Source organism: Canis lupus, chromosome 7, assembly GCF_048164855.1.
Source record: "Canis lupus baileyi chromosome 7, mCanLup2.hap1, whole genome shotgun sequence".
Classification (NCBI taxonomy): Eukaryota; Metazoa; Chordata; class Mammalia; order Carnivora; family Canidae; genus Canis; species Canis lupus.
In genome coordinates this window covers 65,505,484-65,526,703 of record NC_132844.1, presented here as the reverse complement: position 1 = coordinate 65,526,703, position 21,220 = coordinate 65,505,484, and the positions used below count along the sequence as shown (strand labels likewise).

The window sequence follows — 21,220 nt, the reverse complement described above, 5'->3', positions numbered from 1 at the left end:
CCTTGAAGGCACACAAGATAGTGAAAGGCTTAAAATGACAACAGATAAATAATTTTACACATTATCTAATGATGGGCTTTCTACAGGAAAACATTTGGCCATTTATTCATTCAGTTAACATTTATTGTGCACCGTTTTTATACTCGGCCTGTATATTGTGGGAGACTGACAAGTGCACAGATGATTCTTACACACCACAGTAGGTCTTATGCTATGGGAAATCACAGGGTATTGTGCCAAGAGAATTAGTATGTACCAAATGCTTTAAAAATGGATATCCTGGGGGCACCTGGATGGCTTAGTGGTTGAGCGTCTGTCTTTGGCTCAGGTCGTGATCCCGGGGTCCTGGGATCGAGTTCCACATCAAGCTCCCTGTGAGGAGCCCACTTCTCCTTCTGCCTATGTCTCTGCCTCTCTCTGTGTGTCTCTCATGAATAGATAAATGAAATCTTTTTTTTTTTAAATGTGTATCTTCTCTTACTCAGTTCTACTTCTAGCAGTATAACTTGAGGAAGTTCAATGGAATCTTGCTTATAATAGTGAAAAATTGGCAATTGCACAGACATAACAATAAATTGGTTAAATTGCTGTATTATAAATGGACATATTGCATACCTACAAATGATCACACATGTCTGTGACAAAGAAAAAAATATTCGTGATATATTGCTAAGAGCAAAAAGTAGTTATGAAGAATGTTTACAAAAAGGAATTAATTTTCAAAGTAAGTTTAGTGAAATCCTTTTTAACAGTTTTTTTAGTCTCTGCCTTGAAGAAATCATTCAAAAAGACATTGTCACAGTCTGGAAGTGGGGTGCGAGTTAAATGAGCTAAGCATCTTGCCAAACCTATATTGTATATCTGAGAGATAAACACTTGGGCCATATACAAACCAGGTTAAATTTTGAGTAATGACTAGATAAGGTATAGTCCCAGTGAGGCTGCCCAGGTGAATGGGCTCGTCAGCAGAGCAGGGCAAGGTGGTTTATTAAGGCTCTCAGTCTTTTGAGGTACATGTTATAGTAAGATTGGCTTGTGAGAAAAATCATTCTGAAAATAATAGAGAAAAACATGTCCAGTGAGTACATGGGGAGCTAGCTGCAGGTATTTTACTGGCCATTTTGGCTCAGCTGGTACCATTACATCATTTTCTCTGTCTTGTGGCAACATCCCATTTCTAGATACTTAAGGTTCCAAGAGTACCTTAGCTGATAATAAGTTGCCAAGATCTTGGCTTCTGTTCACTTTTGCACAGCAGTCCCATTAATAAAATTCAAAGGTTTTTACTCAGGTTTTACAAATACCTATTTTGAAAAGCTTATTTACATTTACCAAGTGGACAACTTTGTATATACGATTAACTCTACCAATTTACAATAATAATTAACCAGTTTTTTTTTTCTCATGGATGTTGAGAAGCTTGGAGATTTTTATTTTTCCCATTTATATGAGAACTTTTCAACAAGTACAGTTGTACATTACTTTGATCAGTTTTTGAGAGCCACATTTACATGACTTCATTTAATGTAGCCACAGTAAAGGCTGCATTAAATAAAGTGACTATTTCTGCACCTTTCCCTTACTGCTTTCCAGAATTAAGTGATGAGAGGCAGTCTCTTTGGCTGTTTTGTTCACATTTTTACATGTGATGTACATTTGCTCCCCTTTGACCTTGGAGTAGACTTCTGGGACTTTTTTTTCTTTATGTATATTTGTGTCCTGTCCACCCCCCTTCCCCTCACACCATCCATCAGAAGTTGGATACAAAATGATTCAGAAAGAAAGGAACAAGAGAGTAGGAACTATAAAGCAAATGTTAAGGCTAAAAGGAAGAAGAAAATTCATGGCCCTTTATATAAACTGGGAAAATGCATTTTATTTTTAATGGCTATCATTTGTTGAGTACCCATGTGCCAGATACTTTAAGTACCTTGTCTCATTTAATCCACATTATCATGAGAGGTAGAAATAATTCCCTCCTTTTGTTTTATAGACAAGACCCCCAAAGATTAAGCAGTTTGCTTTTAGCCATATGTCCGGTAAAAAATCCAGTAAAAATAGCAAAGTTAGGATTTGAATTCAGGTCCAACTTTAAAGCTCTTTTTGTGGGTGACGGGTACTGGGGGTTATTCTGTATGTTAGTAAATTGAACACCAATAAAAAATAAATTAAAAAAATAATAAAGCTCTTTTTGGTGTATAAGTGTTTGTGTGTGTGTATGTGTGTGTGTGTGTGTGTGTGTGTGTGTGTGTGTGTGTAAGTTTCTAATGTTGGCCTAAGAGTTAGAAAACTCTTAGGATTAACTCCATGAATTTCTGGTGAGTTGCATTAACTTTCATGGCTCTTGTTTTCTTTATCTGTAAGACGAAAAGATTGAGCTGGATCTTTAAAGTTAATTCTGACTATAAAATTCTGTATTTCTTGGACTCTTAATTTAATTCAAGCAGAGAGTGTGTAGAGCTTCTGCTAGTTCTTGTGTGTGCAACCAGTTTGGTTTGTAATGGATACCATTAGTCTGATTTTTTTTTTTTTTTTTCATCTCATCATCCTGTGGAGGTACAAAAAAAGTCATCATGAGAGTATGGGTTAAAAGAAGGTACTGTGCTTCAACTGAAAATTCATAAAAGAAAACTTAAAGAACAATACTTGAGTATGAAAGAGCATGGCAAGCATGGGCTGGAAGTTTGTGGGGGTTGGACTTGGTTATTGTCTGTAGACACCAATGCCATTTACCCTTAAATATTATTGTGCCTGAACGAGTGAGTTTGTGTGTTTCCAGGCATTGGAGATTGTGCTAGATGGTATAATGATGATTCAGTTGCAGTTCTTTTAGGGCCTTGTAACATTTCCAGTTAAATGGTAGAGATAGTTTTAAGAGGGGCACAATAATTATTGACAAAAGAACTAATGAGATGACATGACAAAAAAAAGCATCATTACTACATTATTACAGTATTTTTATCCCATTTATATAATACCTTTTCCTCTAAAGGTGCTGTACAAATAACATCGAGATAATAAGCCATTTTAAAATGTCAAAACACTAAAGAATGAGAAAGCTAGGAGAAATAAATACACAGAAAAGAAGCAATAGAGGCTTTACATCACTGAGCAGCACAAAGGTTACTGACTCTTTGGCTAAATCCATTGCACTCACCATTGGATCTGTAAATCAGTGGGAGCTTGACATAGAGAGGTCTTTTTCTTGAGCCAAACCAATGCTCACTATTTTATATCCTCTGGTTGTGTTTGAAGACCATGGGTTTTGGTGTCAGATGGACCTGTGTTTAAATCCTGATCTTCCAACTTACTATTAACTTGGAACAAATTGCCTAAACTTTCACAGCCTCAGTTTCTTCATCAGTGAAGTGTGGAATGTGACTACATAATTATACTTCCTTTGTTAGGTTGTCTTGAGGATTGAAGTGAATGAGCTATACGCATAAAACATGTAGTTTAGTGCCTGGCACATGGTAAGTGCAACGTAAATAATAGCTCAGTGTATATGTAAAAGAGTGATTCTGGGGGTGCTTGGGTGGCTCAGTCAATTAAGCATTTGCCTTCAGTTCAGGTCATGATACCAGGGTACTAGGATGAAGACCCACATCAGACTCCCTGCTCAGCTCCAAGTCTACTTCTCCCCGTCTCTCTACCTCTCCACCTGCTTGTATTCTCTCTGTGTCTGTCTCTTTCAAATAAAATCTTAAAAAAAAAAAAAATACACAGTGATTCTGATGAGGTGATAGAGCATAATAGCAGCTTCTCTGGTTTAAAAGTTAAATCAGTGTGGAGTTTCAGGATCTTCTTTTCCTTCTCTGAATTGAGAATAGTAAAGCATAATCTGTACTTTTTAGACTAGCATTAGATTTTTAAATGAAACATACAGAGACTGTACATATTTTAAAGTTTATGACTTAGAATTGAAGATCCCTGTTCCTCCCTGCCTCCCCCCCCCCCCCGCAACATAACCATTGTCCCGAATTTGGTGTATTGTTTCCACACATGTCATTATGTTGTAATTATGTATATATCCTTCCATAGCTTTTCTCACTCAGCATTGTTTTTGAGATGTTTTTGTTGTATATGTAGTACTATTCATTAATTTTAACTGCCATACAGCATTCCCTTATATGAATGAATTTTAATTCATTTTAATCTGTCCTGTCAGTGTACATTACCTATAATTTTAATATTTCTGGGTACCTGTCACCTTTACTCTTCTTCAACCTAAGAGGCAACCACTAACCTTGATTGTATGTATTAATTATTTTTCAATGGTTTAAACATACATATTCCTAAATAATATATTGAGTTTTGCCTTTTTTTAAGGTCTATATAGCTACAATCTTACTCACTTTTTAGTGACTTTTTCAGTGTGATGATTTGAGATTCATTCATGTTGATGTGTGTAGTAAAAGTTGTCTTCACAGTACACATTATTTCATTATATGAATATAGTATTATTTATGGACCTTCAGATTGTGTCTGACTTTTTACTGTTGCAAACAGTATACAATTAACATTCTGTACATGTGTGTTGATATTCTCTCACAAATATTGATAAGTAGCAATTTCATTATCATTTATTTTCTAATTTCTGATTTGACCCATGAGTTTACTTTAAATTTTTTAAATTTATTTTTAAAATATTTTTTAAATTTCCAAATATATAGAGTATTTTTGTTATCAATATTTAATTACCTTGCTCTGTGGTCAGCTGTTTTTATCTTACTAATTCTTTGGCATCTGTTAAGATTTTTGCTTTATAGGTTAAACTCTGGTCAAGATTTAGCTGGGTTTTAGTCAGTTTTTATAAGTACTCTGTGTATGTTTGAAAATAATTTATCTTATTATTGGGTACATGAGTCTATACTAATTGATCTTCTCTAATTTTACTAATCATTTTGGCTGAGATAGGTATGTTAAAATCTTCCCATTATAATAGTAAATTTGTCAGTTTCCATTTACTATTAATAGTAAATGATTAATATCATTTTTGTGGCTAATATTTAATATATTTGTGACTTTGTTTTCAGGTGCATGTAGGTTTAAAATTGTTTTATCTTCTTGGTAAATTCTTTGTTTTTAATTTAGTTTTTTTTTTAAACTATTATACAATGATCCTCTTTTTTTCCAATAGAGCTTTTCACCTTAGTCTCCGTTTCCTGATAGTACTGAAGCTATTACTGACTGCCTTTTTTGTTTTTTGTGTTTTTTTTTAAGATTTATTTATTATTAGAGAGAGAGAGAGAGAGAGAGAGATGGAGGATAGGGGCAGAGGGAGGGAAAGAATTTCAAGCGGACTCTCCACTGAGCACAGAGCCTGAAATAGGGCTCAATCCCACAAACCTGACATCATGACCTGAGCTGAAATCAGGAGTCAGACATTTAACCAACTGAACCACCTAGATGCCCCACTGTTACTGATTTTTTTAATTATATATCTTTGTTGGTATTTTTTTTAAGATTTTATTTGAGAGAGTGTGTAAATGAGAGAATGAGAGAGAGCTTGAGCAAGGGGGAGGGGCAGAGGCAAAAGCAGACACCCCACTAAGCAGAGAACCCAATGTGGGGCTCGATCCCAGGACTGTGAGACCGCGACCTGAGCTGAAGGCACATGCTTACCTGACTGAGCTACCCAGGCACCCCTGCTGGTATTTTTTTAATATACTTAAAAAACTTTATCTTCATGTTCATGTTTTTAGTTATGTCTCATAAACTTCATAAAATGGGACCTCATTTATTGAATTGAACATTCTTTTTTAACTGCTGAGTTTAGTCAGATTACAATTATTACCATTACTAATATATCTGTACTTATTTCCTCAGTCTTATGTGTTTTCTCTTTACCCTGCTTTTTTCTGTGCTATTTTTTGTCTATCTTACCTGCCCTCTGTTGAATAACTTTTCTTTATTCCTTTTATCCTTCTACTGACCATCCCTAACATTTTAATTGTATTTGGTTTTGTAAAATTTGACATTAAATTGGTATGTATAAACATAGTGATTCCAACACCCCAGTGTTTATAGAAGCAATGTCCACAATAGCTAAAATGTGGAAAGAGCACAGAAGCCCATTGACAGATGAGTGGATAAAGAAGATGTGGTGTATATATATACACACAATGGAATGAATGTATACACACACATAAACAGTGGAATACTCAGCCATCAAAAAGAATGAAACCTTGTCATTTGCAACAACATGGATGGAACTAGAAAGTATTATGCTAAGCAAAATAAGTCAATCAGAGAAAGATAAATATCATGATTTCATTCACCTGGAATTTAAGAAACAAAAGAGATGAACATGGGGAACTGAAAGAAAAATAAGTTGAAAACAGAGAGAGGGAGACAAACCATAAGAGACTGTTAACTATAGGGAACAAACAGAGGGTTGCAGAAGGGGAGATGGGGGGCGGTAACTGGGTGATGGGCATTAAGAAGGGCACTTGATGAATTTGAGCACTAGTTGTTATATGCAACTGATGAATCACTAAATTCTACCTCTGAAACTAATAATATATGTTAATTAAATTGAATTTAAAGAAAAAATTGGTATGTCTGTCGTATTTCTGAACAATACAAGGACCGTGGAAAGTTTTAATTCCAGTTACTCTTCACCAATGGAAGGTATATATGATATGTTTTTGACCAGTATTTTACTCATTTTTCATCACTCAGAGTAGTCTTTATTATTGCTGATATTACATTTAATTTTTAATTTTATACTTTTATTATTTTCTAATTTCCAAAGAAATTATGAACTCCCTAATTAAGCTGGTTATATTACTCTTTTCAGATTTTCAAAAGAAACAACCAGATGATGATTCCGCTCCAAGTACAAGTAACAGCCAATCAGATTTGTTTTCTGAAGAGACCACCAGTGACAACAACAATACCTCGATAACCACGCCAACTCTTAGTCCCAGCCAGCAGCCGCTTCCGACAGAATTGAATGTAACTTCACCGAGTAAAGAGGAGTGTAAGTGCCCAGATCTTTGAAATGCTAGAGAAAGTAGCCCAAGAATCATATCATGAGCTTCTTCGTAATGCCTTGTCTCAGGAAAAAAAAAAAAAAAAAAGATAGCTGCTCTTCTAAATCAAGATTAAGTGCTGACATGTAGGCCCAAGTCAGCAAGTTAGGGAATAAATTTTAGCCATTCCATAAAGCTTAAGGTCCTCTTAAAAGATATGTCTTTTCTGTTAACTGTCAAGGTATGAGATTTTGAACCAGTCTAGGTCAGTGGTTCTCAGTCCTGCTGCAAAATAGAATCCACTAGAGATTTTTTTTTTTTTTTAATTTCAATCTTCAGCACCATTCTCTGAGTCTAATTTTATTGACCTGGAGAGAGGCCCAGGGATTTTTTTTTTTTTTTTTTTTTTTTAAACTCTGCAGAGGATTCTAATCAGTGCTAATGATGAGAACCACTGGTCTAGAGAACTTACTCCTAATTCAGAAACCTTGGATTAAATCCTTACCTCTGGGGGATCCCTAGGTGGCGCAGCGGTTTAGCGCCTGCCTTTGGCCCAGGGTGCGATCCTGGAGACCGGGGATCGAATCCCACGTCGGGCTCCCTGCATGGAGCCTGCTTCTCCCTCTGCCTGTGTCTCTGCCTGCCTTTCTCTCTCTCTCTCTCTGTGACTATCATGAATAAATAAAAAATTAAAAAAAAAAAAATCCTTACCTCTGTCACTCACTGGACCAAATGTTTTTAGGCAATTAACTAAGATAATAACACTATGTGCTTCATACAACATAGGGTATTTGAAGAGAGGAGGAAACTGTTTCTCTTATTCTTCTCCAAGTCCTCAGTGATAGACTTCCATATCACATACATAATAATAATATTCTATTGTCCACTTAACTTTTTTAATAATGCTGTCGCCAACTTCTTTAGGGCACAACTACAACTATAATAGTGCTGAAAATTTTAGGCACATTTTAACATAGCAGTTTTTGCTTTTTAGAAACTTTAAATTAGGGACACCTGGGTGGCTCAGCGGTTAAGCGTCTGCCTTCAGCTCAGGTTGTGATCCCAGGATCTGGGATCGAGTCCCACATCAGGCTCCTTACGGGGCACCTGCTTATCCCTCTGCTTGTGTCTCTGCCTCTCTCTCTGTGTCATAAGTAAACAAACAAACAAACAAAATCTTAAAAAAACACTTTAAATTAATAGGCTGAAATTTGATGTTTCAGATTTAATGAACATCTAGAAATCTTTGGAATATGGTAGGTTAGAATGTTCTGCGTATAAATTTGGAAAGATTAGCAGAGAACAAATTAATTACCATAAACCAGTGTACTAGGTGACTTAGAGTCTGTGTCCTCAAAGAATTTACTCTTTAATGGGGGAAATTAAATATATTTGTTACAATATATCAGTGGTTCTCAATCAGCAGTGATTTTGTATGCTCCATGCTGCTAAACATTTTACACTGCATAGGATAGCCTTCCACAACAAGGAATTATCCGGCATGACATGTCAGTAATGCCAGGGTTGAGAAACCCTGATACATGGTTATATGAACCCATTTTAATGATTCTTCTTATGTATTAAAGACAATGACTGTTGAAGAGGGTGTTGCTTTACTGGAGAATGTTGTGTTGAAGACAGATACAAGGTGGTGAAAAGACATTCTAGATAGAGTAGAATGAGCTGTGGAGGAAAGCTACATGAAGTTCTGCACTTTAGGTCCTTTTATAGAGGACAGAACTGGAAAGGTAGATGATGGTTAAGTCAGAGAGGTTTAAATGCTCAGCTAAGATATTTAGATGTTAGACAGTAGTCATGCTTTTGAGCAAAGAAAGTAAAATTATTACAGTTCTTTTGGAGAAGTGACCTGGCAGTAATGAAAATGGGAAGGATTTACACTACAATAATATTGCAGAGAAGAATTTTTTAAATATTGTAACCTATTGAATAGAGACCTAGGGGAAGGTATAGAAATCATTTAAGAGGAGGGAGAAAGAAAAGATGAAAATGGTAGTGATAATGTTAGGGTAATAGGTCTTGTTTTTAAAAATCTATTTGGAGTCATGTACTTATTGAGGAACAGATAAAAGGTATGATCTGTTGTCACAGAAAATACACACCATTCACTTATACTCAGTTTTGAATAAGATGTTTGTAAGCTCAGTATAGCCTTTAGGTGAGAACTCCTGGTTTAAGGGAAAGATTGGTACTTGTCAGAATCTAATCTGATTGGATCCGTATATACCAGAATCTGGCCACAACAAACCAACCTGAGTAGCCAAGTTGTGTGTAAGACTGAGATAACAATAGCTACCATTTATGAGCACTTTGTGTGCAAGACATTGTTCTATATGTTTTGCATATTTTCTCTTGGGTGCCTCATGATAACACAGTGCAGTAGATACTATCATTATCCCCATTTTAGAGCCAAGGTAGTAGGCACAAAGAGGTCAAGTAATTTGCCTGTGGTCACAAACTACTAGATATCAGAACCAGGATTCAAATTTAGGCATTTGGCCTCAGAAACCATGCTTTTAATCAGTGAATTCACAATGGGAAATCTAATTTCCACAGAGAATAGAAATTTTCATGTTGCCAAGATCAACACTTCCTCTCTCTGTAATTAAGGTATGTGGAAACTAAAATCATAACCAAAAGCTTTATTTTACTAATTCATCATGAAAACCCTGTAAGAGGAATTGGAAATAAAAATTATCCATACGACTAAAACATTTTCTCTGGAGGCAGACCCTTGGGAAGCCAACCCATACATATAGCAAATGGCAAAGTATGGACTCAACCAAGTGGACTCACCAAAGGAATTAAAATGAAGTGAATTTTTAATTGAGGTAGGCTGATTGTAAGGTGTGCTCTAAGGGAAGATCTTGAGCTCAATGCAAGATTCCATCTTCATACCTTCTCCCTCCTCTGCCTGGACTTAGACCTGCCCTGAGCTTTGGAGCCCCTGGGACATACTTCTGTGTTTCCATAACTTGCCCGTCTAGACCATTGTACATGGCTATGTTTTTTCTTTTTATAAATAAATACAGGTATTTATCAGGATGTCTACTACTACTACTAACTTCAGATCCATTCTTTCTCTGATGACCTCACTGCTTTAAACCATTGTGTGTTTATGTTAAGTTAAACTCTCTGAAACTAATCTTATTTCCTAATCCTTATAAGATTCACTATTGTAATCCTCAGATTTTCACAGATCTGAGGAATTGAGATTTGCTAATTTGAGATATGATGATGACTTCCATATTTGAATGGAGCAGTTTGAGTTGGAGCTCAGGAGAGGAAGTGCAGTTCATGCACTTGAAAGATGATAGTTGAAGTCTTAACTGGTTAAATGAGATTGGCAAGTATGAGAGCAAGAAAAAGCAGTAAGAAAAGAACCTTGAGATTGAAATCAAAACAGAGGAAGCAACTAAAGAAATTGGAGAAAAGGAGAATGATAGTAGGCAAGGTCATAGAGGCCAAGGAATAAATTTCAGCTTATGATGTGCTCTTTCATAATAATAATGAAAATGTAAGCTCACATTTATGAAGTGTTTGCTATATTCTAAGCACTTTCCTAAGCTCTTTACATGTAGTAACATTTAATTTTCACAGGGTCTTATGAGGTAAATGCTTTGTTATCCTCATTTTTACAGATGAGGGAAAAAAAGCATAGGGAAGTTCAGTGACTTCAGTCCAAAGTTCCAGAACTTCTGCTTCTCGGTATAGTTCATGTTCAACCCACTAATTTGCCTCCAAAGCCTATGCTTGCAATTACTATTGTATATTGCCTCATCATTGTTAAACTGCTGCAGAGACTATAAACTGACGAGACATTTGGATTTGATGATCATGAGATTGATTACCTAAATATAAGCTATTTAATACTCTGTTGGAAAAAAAAATACTCTGTTGCAGTGGTTTGCATATTCATTTAGTGGTCTTTGCTGAGAGCCTACTATATGTTAGGCACTAAGTTCATTGCTGGGTACAGAAGTGCATGAGATTAGGTCTCTGCCCAAAAGGAGGTCACCTTCTCAAATATATATGCCTTTCCCTGAGATTCTGACTTGTTTTCCAAAACAGGTACTGAAGAATTCTGGGGTATAAGGAGGTGGCAGCCAGAGCAATGGTCAACAGGCATGTCATTTGCAAAAGCTTTCTCAGGCAGGTTTGCTACCTCGTTGCAGTGTTATCGAGGTTGAATACTGTGTGTGCCTGATTTGTGGATGAGGTATATAGGGATGAGAAAAATAGGGAAGTCTGTTAAAGCATTAGGACAGTTGCGTTGTAAGTCAACATGAGATAATTATAGTGATTGCCAAGAAACAGTGAAGAGCCAGGTGAGAGTAGACAGCCTGATCCATAGGCACCTGGCAAATTTCTTCAGCTGTGATATACCTAGTAGAAGCAGGGTAGGGGAAGACGAGGCAGGGGATTGCTTACATTGATCTTTCAGCATCCTCAAGAGACCAGAATTTCATCTGTTGGTCCTTAATGGCTTCTTTATATAGAGGTATGGAGATGTAGAGTGTGGGAGTTGCTGGGAAATGGGCTTGGGATTGCAACTCCAAGTACTACATAATTTTGTTAACTATAGAGTAATTATTGATCTATCGTAATTGTGTAGAACTGGAAGTGCTGTGTGTTCTTTAGGACTTGTGAAAAAAGTTTTACTTTTTCTGTAATAATCAAGAGGATGAGTGTATCTGTTTTTTACTTCTCACTGTCAAATTGATATATAAAAAGAAAGGGATGGTCTGGGTACATCAATGCTATTTTGAAAAGACTGCAGGTAGAATAAGAACTACTGTCAAAAGTGTGTAAAGGAAAGAAACAGGACATATTTTTATCAAAAGGAATTCTTAAAACACCTGACCGAAGGTTAAATAAAACAGATATCCAGAAGCTCCAAAAATATTTTTTGTCTGAACACAGTTACCTACCTCTTCCTTTCCCATTGTGTCTACAGAAGAGTCTGTGGAACTTCAGCCATTAGAAACAATAAATCAGTCAATCAATCAATCAATCAGTGTAAACAAAATTCAAATAGTGACCAAAGGACTTGTCATAGCATTTAAATGCTGTAATAATGGTAGCAGCTAGCACTAGAGTACTCAAGTACTGGCACTGTTTGAAATACTTTATCTGTATTAGCCTACTTTATCTTCATAATTGCCCTGTATGTTGGAGACTGTTACCATATCTGTTTCACAGATGTTCAGATGGAGGCACACATGATTGTCATACCCAAGGTTGCAAAGCAGCCTAGATTTTGGCATCATACCATAGCTTCCTGTCTCTGTAGTGATTTAGAGTGTAAAGAATATTGCATGTAAATGTAAACTACCGGAAAAAGGAGAACAAAAATAACAAAAAAAAACTTTTTCCCCCTGCTTTTGTTGCTGTTCATTATCCTCCCAATTTCCACGGTTTTCATAGAGGAGATAAACTTTGATTTGTATTTACGTTTCTTGACCCAACTTGTAATGAGAGAAAGGATAACGTCAGATTGTAGATAGAACACTGGAACCAATTGTTCTTTTATTTTTAAATGAGGGACATACTGACTGGTCACTTTAAGTTAGAGTCTTATCAGATTGGACTTAAAAGATGAAAAAATGCCCTTTCTCGCTTCTGTAAATCAGCTTTCATATTACCCTGAACATCCTGACTTATGACACATTTGGGAGACTTCTGATGTGCATGCCCACCTAGGTTTTGTGCTTTGTGTTTTGTTTCTTCCCGTAGTTCCACTACACCATTGGATAGAAATTGAGATGTTGCAGGAGAGTTGGCTGGTCTGTTTCTTTCTAGGCAGGAGAGGAAGAGAACTGACACTTAGTTGACATCCATACCTGCTACTAGGGAAGAGTAATGACAAGAAATGTGCTTGTTTTCACATATTCTCACAATCGGATCTAGCATTTAGAGAGGGCCCACCTCATGTAGAATACTTCCCTAAGCTTTGTAGAGGCATATAGTAAATAAATAGTAGCCAACACATATATAAAACTATATAGTTTGCAAGAGGAATTGGCAAAATATAGCCCATGAGCCACATCCAGACCATCACTTGTTTTCCTATGGTCTACAAGCTAAAAATGATTTTAGACAATTGAAAAGTATTTTGTGACATTTAAAAATTTTATGAAATTTAAATTTCAATGTTCATAAGATTTTATTGGAATACAGTTATGCTCATTCATTTATGTATTGTGTCTGTGGCTTCTGCAACAGCCAAATTGGGTAGTTGCTGCAGAGATGCAGTGGTTCTTTTCAGAAAAAGTTTGCTAATCTCTGTTTATCAAAGCACTTTAACAAACATTTTCCTGGGATCATCCTGACAGTGTGCAATGTAGGCATGGCAGATATTCTCCTTATTATTCTACAGATGAGAAAAAGGTTTGTAAGGTAATTTGTTTTGAGTCACATGACAGGACTAGCTCTCAGCTCTGGGCCATTTTCATCCATAATACTCAAGATTTTTCATATTTTTCTCGACTGCATCTACCCAAGAGATACTTTTGTAATACCCAAAAGAAAGGATGCAGAAAAAGTGAGAACCATACTAACTGGAATGTTAATAAAGATTGTTAATGATTAAAGCTTCATTTCTAAGTGCTGGCTGGATTTTATTTTAATTATGACAGTGATTCCCAAAATAGAAATTCAAGAACATTCTTTATCTGTGATTAAATTAATTTGGTTGAATAAGGAGATTTTCATTGTTTCCTTGGAAACTGGTTCCTGGTGATACCCTGGCTCCCCCAGGCATTTAAAAAACAAAATAAAATACTACTGCATTTTCACAGATGTCCTTGCTAGACTGCCTTGGGTCTTTTAACGTGCGTTGGGCTTCACTGGCTACTAAGTCTTCATTCCTGTCTGACAAGTCCTTATCTGTCCCCTGGAAAATTAATACCACAGCCACCAAGTAGCTAGACTGTTTGTTTTTACCACTTAAATTTCTAAAAATCTTTCAGTGAAACTAGTTTCCCCTTTTTTGGACTATGCCTCCCTCAGAAGACTGGATTGATATACTGGGCAAAACAGGCTGGCTTATTCTAGTAGAACATTTAGAAAATATTACCTATTAAAAAAATACTCTATGACTTCCTGCCAGGCTAGTTTTAAATGAAACATGGTGGGGAGATTTATTTACAGTTCTCTCTCTATGTGTCTTTCTCTTCCCTTTTCTCTAATGAAGCTCAAAGCATCAGGCCATTTATTAGAGATAATTACACAACAGATGGAGCTTTTCTGATATATAATAGTCTCAAAGTGGAAGATTCTTTCCCATAATGAAGAATGCCCAAACTTTAAATGTCTCTTTTGATTTTAATTTAAAGGTATTGTTTTTCAGTGCATTTATTTATCCTGGAGCTCATTCTGTAAAGCATGCTGCTTTTATTAGAGCTGTGTACTAAAGAGATTGATACTGTGCAGTACGGTATATATGCAGTACAGCATATAATGTATAGTTATATGCTATATTGAATTGAATGGCTATAATTTACCAGTAATCAATATACGGGATCATTAAATTAATCACTGTCAAAAAGCAGAAGGACTTGAGCAGTTTAGCAGTGTTTTCTTAAGGAAATTATTTCTGTTCCATAATGTTAGCTGGGTTGAAACTAGTTGAGGCACTTACATATCATCTGGCCTTCAACTTGTAGTCAAAATAAAAACCAAAGTAAAGCAAAACTATGATTTTTAAATTACTCATTTGCTGGCTTTTCTTTTCCTTAAAAGAGTTTTAATCCTATTTTCTAAGTGTACAAGGAAAACAAAGACATACAGGCCTATATAAAATCAAAGATGAAGATACTTCTTTCATACCTCTATCCCTAAACCTCCATTAAATTCCCATTCTTTCCAGAGTTAACCATGTTAATTCATTTTGAGTCATACTTTTTAAATGCAGTTCTATATATGTTTGCATACATAAAGATTTTCTTCATTTTTATACAAATGAGAACATATTCCATGTACTGTTTGTAGTTTGCTCTTTTAATTTAACAGTATATTTTTTAAAGCTTAATTTACTTATTTTAGAGAGAGCACGAATGGGAGGGGTGGAGGGAGAAGGAGAAAGAATCTTAAGCAGACTTTTTTGCACCGCATTTTCTGCACTGTTAAAGAGAGCCTGACTTGGGGCTCGATCTCAAAATGCTCAAATCAACCTGAGCCAAAACCAAAAGCCAGACACTTAACCAACTGCACCACCCAGGTATCCCAACAGTGCATTTTAGAAATCTTTCCATATTGACACATAAAGATCTTTGTAATTCTTTTTCAAATGCATAATATTTCTTCTTCTTCTTCTTCTTCTTCTTCTTATTATTATTATTATTATTATCATTATTATCTCTTTTGAGGCTGTTTCTAATATTCCACTACTATATATCATAATGTCTATATGAAATAGACATTTTTGTACATGACTAATGGCACATGTACCATTAGGAGAAACAAGGAGTCACAGAAGAGTATATTTTAACTTTTGATGTACATGGCCAAACTAATTTCCAAAATGACATTACCATTTTATACCCCTAAGAATAGTGTTTAAGAGATTTGCCATGCTTTTAGCAATGTTAGGTGTTCTGGGGGAAGGGAGGCAATAGGTAAAAGAAGGGCTCATTTTAACTTACATTCCCTTGACATCTCCTGGTAGGAAGATTGAGCACTGCTGCATATGTTTATCAACTGTTTGTCTCCAGTGGTTTGCCTATCTCTGTTCTTATTTATTTTTAAAGATTTTATTTATTTATTCATGAGAGAGACACACAGAGGGAGGTAGAGACATAGGCAGAAGGAGAAGCAGGCTCCCTGTGGGGAGCCCGATTCAGGACTCGATCTCAGGACCCCAGGATCACAACCTGAACTGAAGGCAGATGCTCAACCACTGAGCCACCCTGGCGTCCCTCTTATTTATTTTTTAATTGTCTTTTTCTTACTGATTTGTAGGAACTCATAAGTCCTTGTTACATATTTTGCAAATGTTTTCTGCTGGTATGTCACTTGGCTTTTTTTTTTTTTTTTAATTTTTATTTATTTAAATAAATAAATAAATAAATAAATAAATAAATAAATAAATAAATCTCTCACAGAGAGAGAGAGATAGAGGCAGAGACATAGGCAGAGGGAGAAGCAGGCTCCATGCACCGGGAGCCTGATGTGGGATTCGATCCCGGGTCTCCAGGATAGCGCCCTGGGCCAAAGGCAGGCGCCAAACTGCTGCGCCACCCAGGGATCCCTGTCACTTGGCTTTTAATTTTGATTTGGGTGCCTTGTATTTTATTAGAAAATTTACAGAATTTTTAAAAGTCAAGTCTGTGGGTCTTTTGTCTTCTAGGTTTATATCTTTCTTAGAAGGCTTTCTCTACCACAGGGTTATAAAAGTATATTCTTATATACTTTAATACTTTTATAGTTTATCTTTTTCTATATTTAGCTCTTGAATCCATCTGGAATTTATTTTGTATATGATATGAGGAAAGTGATTTACCTTTATAATTTTTCTGAATGGAGAACCAATTATCTTAAAACCATTTATTAAACAGGCCTGGTTTGTGGGGTGCCTGGGTGGCTCAGTTGGTTACACATCCAACTCTTGGTTTTGGCTCAGGTCATGATCTCACGGTTGTGAGATCGAGCCCCATATTGGGCTCTGTGCTGAGCATGGAATCTGTTTGGGATTATTTACCTCTCCCTGACCCTTCCCTTCTGTTCCTCCCCCTGCTGTAGTGCATTCTCTCTCTAAAATAAATTTTTAAAACCTTTAAATAGGCCTGGTTTGAAATACCATTATTATTGAATAAACATGTATCTGTTTGGGGGCTCTTTTATTTTGTTCCATTGGTCTATTTATATTTTCCTAAGACTGAAATATAGCTTTGTGGCATGTATTGGTATCTGATAGAGCTGGTCCCCTTAGTTTATTTTTTTCTAAATTTCATTAGCTGCTATTTTGTATTTTCTCTTCTTGATGAATTTATATTTAGCTTGTCAAACTATATTAATAGTTACAGTGTGATTTTGATTGGGATTATTGAATCCATAGATTGATTTGGGACATTTTAGTACACTATTGGGCCTTCTCATATAGGAATATTGTTTGCTTTCATTTATTCAAACTTTATATATTTTTTGAATAAACACCTCAATTTCTTTTTTTCCATCTTTCATTTTCTTCATGTAACTCTTGTACATTTGTTACCAGAATTTCTCCTTTTCAGCCTTATTTTTTTTTCTTATTTTCATTTCTAACTCTAATGTGACTATTTCTAGTAGTATTTCACAAATACAGTATTTGTTATAGGGTTTTCTTTTGTAGATATTTATCAGTTTAGGAAAATTCTTCCATTTGTAGCTTGTTTATTTTATTTTTTTTTAAGTCAGAGGAGTGTTGAATTTTATAAAATCCTTTTTAGCATCTGTGGAGGTGATCATTTGGATTTCTCCTTTAATATGTAATCTCTTAAAAAAATATGTAATCTCTTCATTTGATGGACTTTCAGGGTTAAACAATCTTTGCATTCCTTGAATTAAACCCTACGAGTTCTTTTAGTATACTGCTGGCTTCAAAATGCTGATTTTATTTTAAATTTTACACGTTTTTAATAAGTGAGTTGTGTGTGTGTGTGTGTGTGTGTGTATGTTTATATATGATAGGCATGCTATTCCTGTTTAGTTTTGGCATCAGTTACATTAATCTCATAGAAATCTTTTTATCTTTTCCTGTGCTGTAACACAAATTTTTGTCTTATGCTCTCACATTATGTAACGTATCTATTCTTTGAAAGCTTGAAGAACTTACTCATAAAACTGATTGGCCTGATACTGGGCTATTCATATTTTCTACCTCATTTAATGTCAATTTTGAAATCAGTATTACTAAAAATGTCAGTTTCATCTAGAGTTCTGAATTTATTGGAATATATAACTTTCATTTATTAACTTTATATATTGTACCAAGTACACAAACTAAATCTTATTCTTAATTACCCTGATATTGGCTATAGTTCCTAATGTGTTTTTGTTCATGATCCTCTAGTTAACTCGATAGAGAAATATCAAAGGTCTGGGAAGTTGTCACTGCCACCATTGTGTTTTTGTAGCATTTACAGCCATATCTTGCCTCCAGTCTTGTCCTAGTCCATAAATTTGTCAAATGAGTCTCCCATTCAAATCATGTTAGACAAGAAAGAAAAATCTTTAATGGCCTTATCATCACCTGTCTGGTCATTCAGATTCTTAATTGTGTATCACACATCCTCCCCTATAATCTGGACCTTTATTGTATCTGACCTGCTTACCCATTTCACCAGTGATTCTCAGCTCTGAGCCAAGCTAGACCCTTATTTTCTCAGGAGACACTTTGGCACTTGTCTTACTATTTTTATTCATGTTCTTGGAAACTGTCTCAAACCTATTTTATCCACACTAATTGCTACATCCGAGGAATTTCTATACTTCTTACTATAACATTTAATCCCATATTGTTTTGGTTACCTCTTTGACCTAATAATATCATCTCCTTATACCAGCTTAGAGAGTAAACCTACAATTTGCAGAGACTTTATTATATGTTGTTTTGCTGTTTCCCAGAGTGCCCAGTACAGTCTTGGCAAACAGTACTCAGTGTAAATGCTTACTGATTTAAATACTTAGAAAGTTTTCTAACTCTTTTTTACTTTTGGAAACCTACTTCATGTGTTTTGGTACATTAAGGAGAGATTTGTTATTGCTTGAACCTGATTTGGAGCAACTTAATACTCGTTTATTATTTTCTGTGACTGTGCCATTCAGTATCCCCAAGATGAAACAACTCAAAAAGGCAGTTCCCCGACCAAAGTTTGAAATTCAGTTGCCTTGTTGTGGTAACAGTTAATCTCTTTTAACCACCAGAGATTTTGGAATAAGGGGAGACAGGCCCCCCAACCCATCTCCTTCCCTCCCTCCCTTCTTTTTTTGACTGTGCAAATAGCACAGTCAAAAAAAGAAATAGTATTTCTTTTGTCACCTGAATTTCCCCCTTTGGGATTCCCCTTTGTCAGACAGAAGACTAGCAGACTTTAAATACTCATGTTTAAGGCTCCCTTAAGAAGTCTGCAAATCTGAAAGGCTTGTTTCCCATAAAGATTTCCTCAGGCACCTAGGAGATTAGATTATAAAGTTACTGATACTCAAGACTAGATTTTGAAGCAGCGTTATCACTGCCCCCATCTCTGCAAATGCAGATTTTGTTTTATGTTCTTATTAAATGAAGTGCTCTGTACTGCTGTGAAAATAAAGGTCACAGTGAACAACTACATTTCACACAGCTTTAGCCCTTTGCAGTTGTCATATTTTTATTTTGTGTAGATACAGGTAATGGGTGACACTGTGCTGATTCTAAACTGAATCTAAGTCTTACTATGACAGAAGTATTGGCTGAAAAAAATCATATTATAATAGGACCATCTATTTGAGTGTGTTAGAAGTAGTTATTTTAACCTTATATTTTAATTGTGTTTGTGAACTTCTCCTAAAATTCATAGCTGCCAGAGCCAAAGCAACTACATAAACTTCCATTTTCTATTCACATGTTCTGTCATTTCATAAACCATCTCACTTTTTAATCTGTCAAAAGGACAGTTTTTTAGATTTAATAAAAACCATAGGATGCCATCTTTGTAAGGAAGTTTTTTAATTCCAAAATAGCAGTATAAAACCGCTTTACTACATAATTCAAATTGTGGCATTTTTAGCTATTATTTTTGCAAAGAGAGGTCCCATTAGCAAGACTTTCTAGTGTTTACTTCTGTAAAAAGAAGTTTGAACGCAGGTTACCTTTCATTCAGCATCACTGGACACTTTGCCAGACGTGGCACAGCAACTTATGGGAGAGGCTCAGCCAAGAACCAGGGAGGAAGGGACCTGTGTTCAGAATTCTTTTTAAATGTCCACAGGGAAATACCTATGGCCTAAATAGAAGTCTTTTTCCATTTTCTGTGAAGCTTCTTATGAAGAACATGCACAAGTCACCTCTCTTTTAGAGGAAGGCATTGCAGCCTTTTGGTTGCTGACACGGGCCAAGATTTATAAGAATGCTCTTAGTAGCTGAACTATGTCAAAAATAAAAGCTCTTCTAATGCTGAGTGGTTTCTCCATTAATGTGTTATGAGATTCATGCTCATGTTGATGGTAAAATGCAAATATAGAAATCTGTGTTGGGCGTTAGTTATGCCTGTAAATAGTCAGAACTGAAGCCTAAATTGAAGAAGTGACAGCTCCTGATTTCATATCCATATTAAATATGCTTTATCACGGAGAGAAACAAGTATCTAAAAATAGAAGTATTAGCCAGGTGATATTTTGACCCCTCAAAAAAGGAGTCTAATTTTGATCCCTAAGGTGGTAGTGTCTTGGAATTTCAGTGTTATTTGCTATTGGACTTTATTCACATTTTGCAATCTTGATATTGGGTGTTTTGTTAGTTTCTTAATATATTGGAAGCTCTGTTTTGGTTATTAGGGTTCTGGGTGAGAGATCACATCTGAAAAACTGAAATCAAACACTTAGCGGCTCAGAATCTTTTTTAATTCCTTGAAACATGTTTTTATTCTCTACATAGGTAGCAGAAACAGAATGTCCTAGGTTGAAATTATGACTGTAGAGTTGATTCCATTATCTCTTGCCTTTATTTACTTAAATATTTAACATTTCGTTGAGAATGTGCTAAGTGTCTTACTGATACTAATAGTAGTGCAAGGTCTCTGCCAGACCAGAATAAGCCAGTTGGCACATGAGAAAAGTATGGAGAAATTGGAAATTATATTAACCTTTATTAGGGTCATTGTTTTGTTCTATACCAGTGGTTCTCAAAGTATGGTCTAAGAACCTTTAGAGGTCTCAAAGACCCATTTGGAGTCCTTCCTTTTCCGGTTGTGTATCTGTGGAAGGGTGAATTTTATTGATAGCCCTCATTAAAAATTGAATGCACATGCAGATGTGAAAATTCAGAAGTCTGTTAAGACAGATAGCTTTCATAATTTTCAAAAAACTGCATGGGTTTTTTTTAAGATTTTATTTATTTATTCATGATAGACATAGAAAGAGAGAGAGAGAGAGAGGAGAGAGAGGTAGAGACACAGGCAGAGGGAGAAGCAGGCTCCATGCCAGGAGCCTGACGCGGGACTCGATCCTGGGACTCCAGGATCGCGCCCTGGGCCAAAGGCAGGCACCAA

At 35.7% G+C, this 21,220-nt stretch overlaps 1 protein-coding gene across 12 annotated transcripts in view; it reads left to right on the top strand.

The window, feature by feature from the left end:
- ZFAND3 (zinc finger AN1-type containing 3) overlaps positions 1–21,220 on the top strand; it is a 324,488-nt gene that overhangs the window by 237,097 nt on the left and 66,171 nt on the right. For all 12 annotated transcript variants that reach the window (XM_072833199.1, XM_072833190.1, XM_072833193.1 and 9 more), the window contains one exon: positions 6,803–6,985. In XM_072833199.1, coding sequence (XP_072689300.1) covers positions 6,803–6,985 — 183 coding nt within the window. The remainder of the gene's footprint in view (positions 1–6,802; positions 6,986–21,220) is intronic.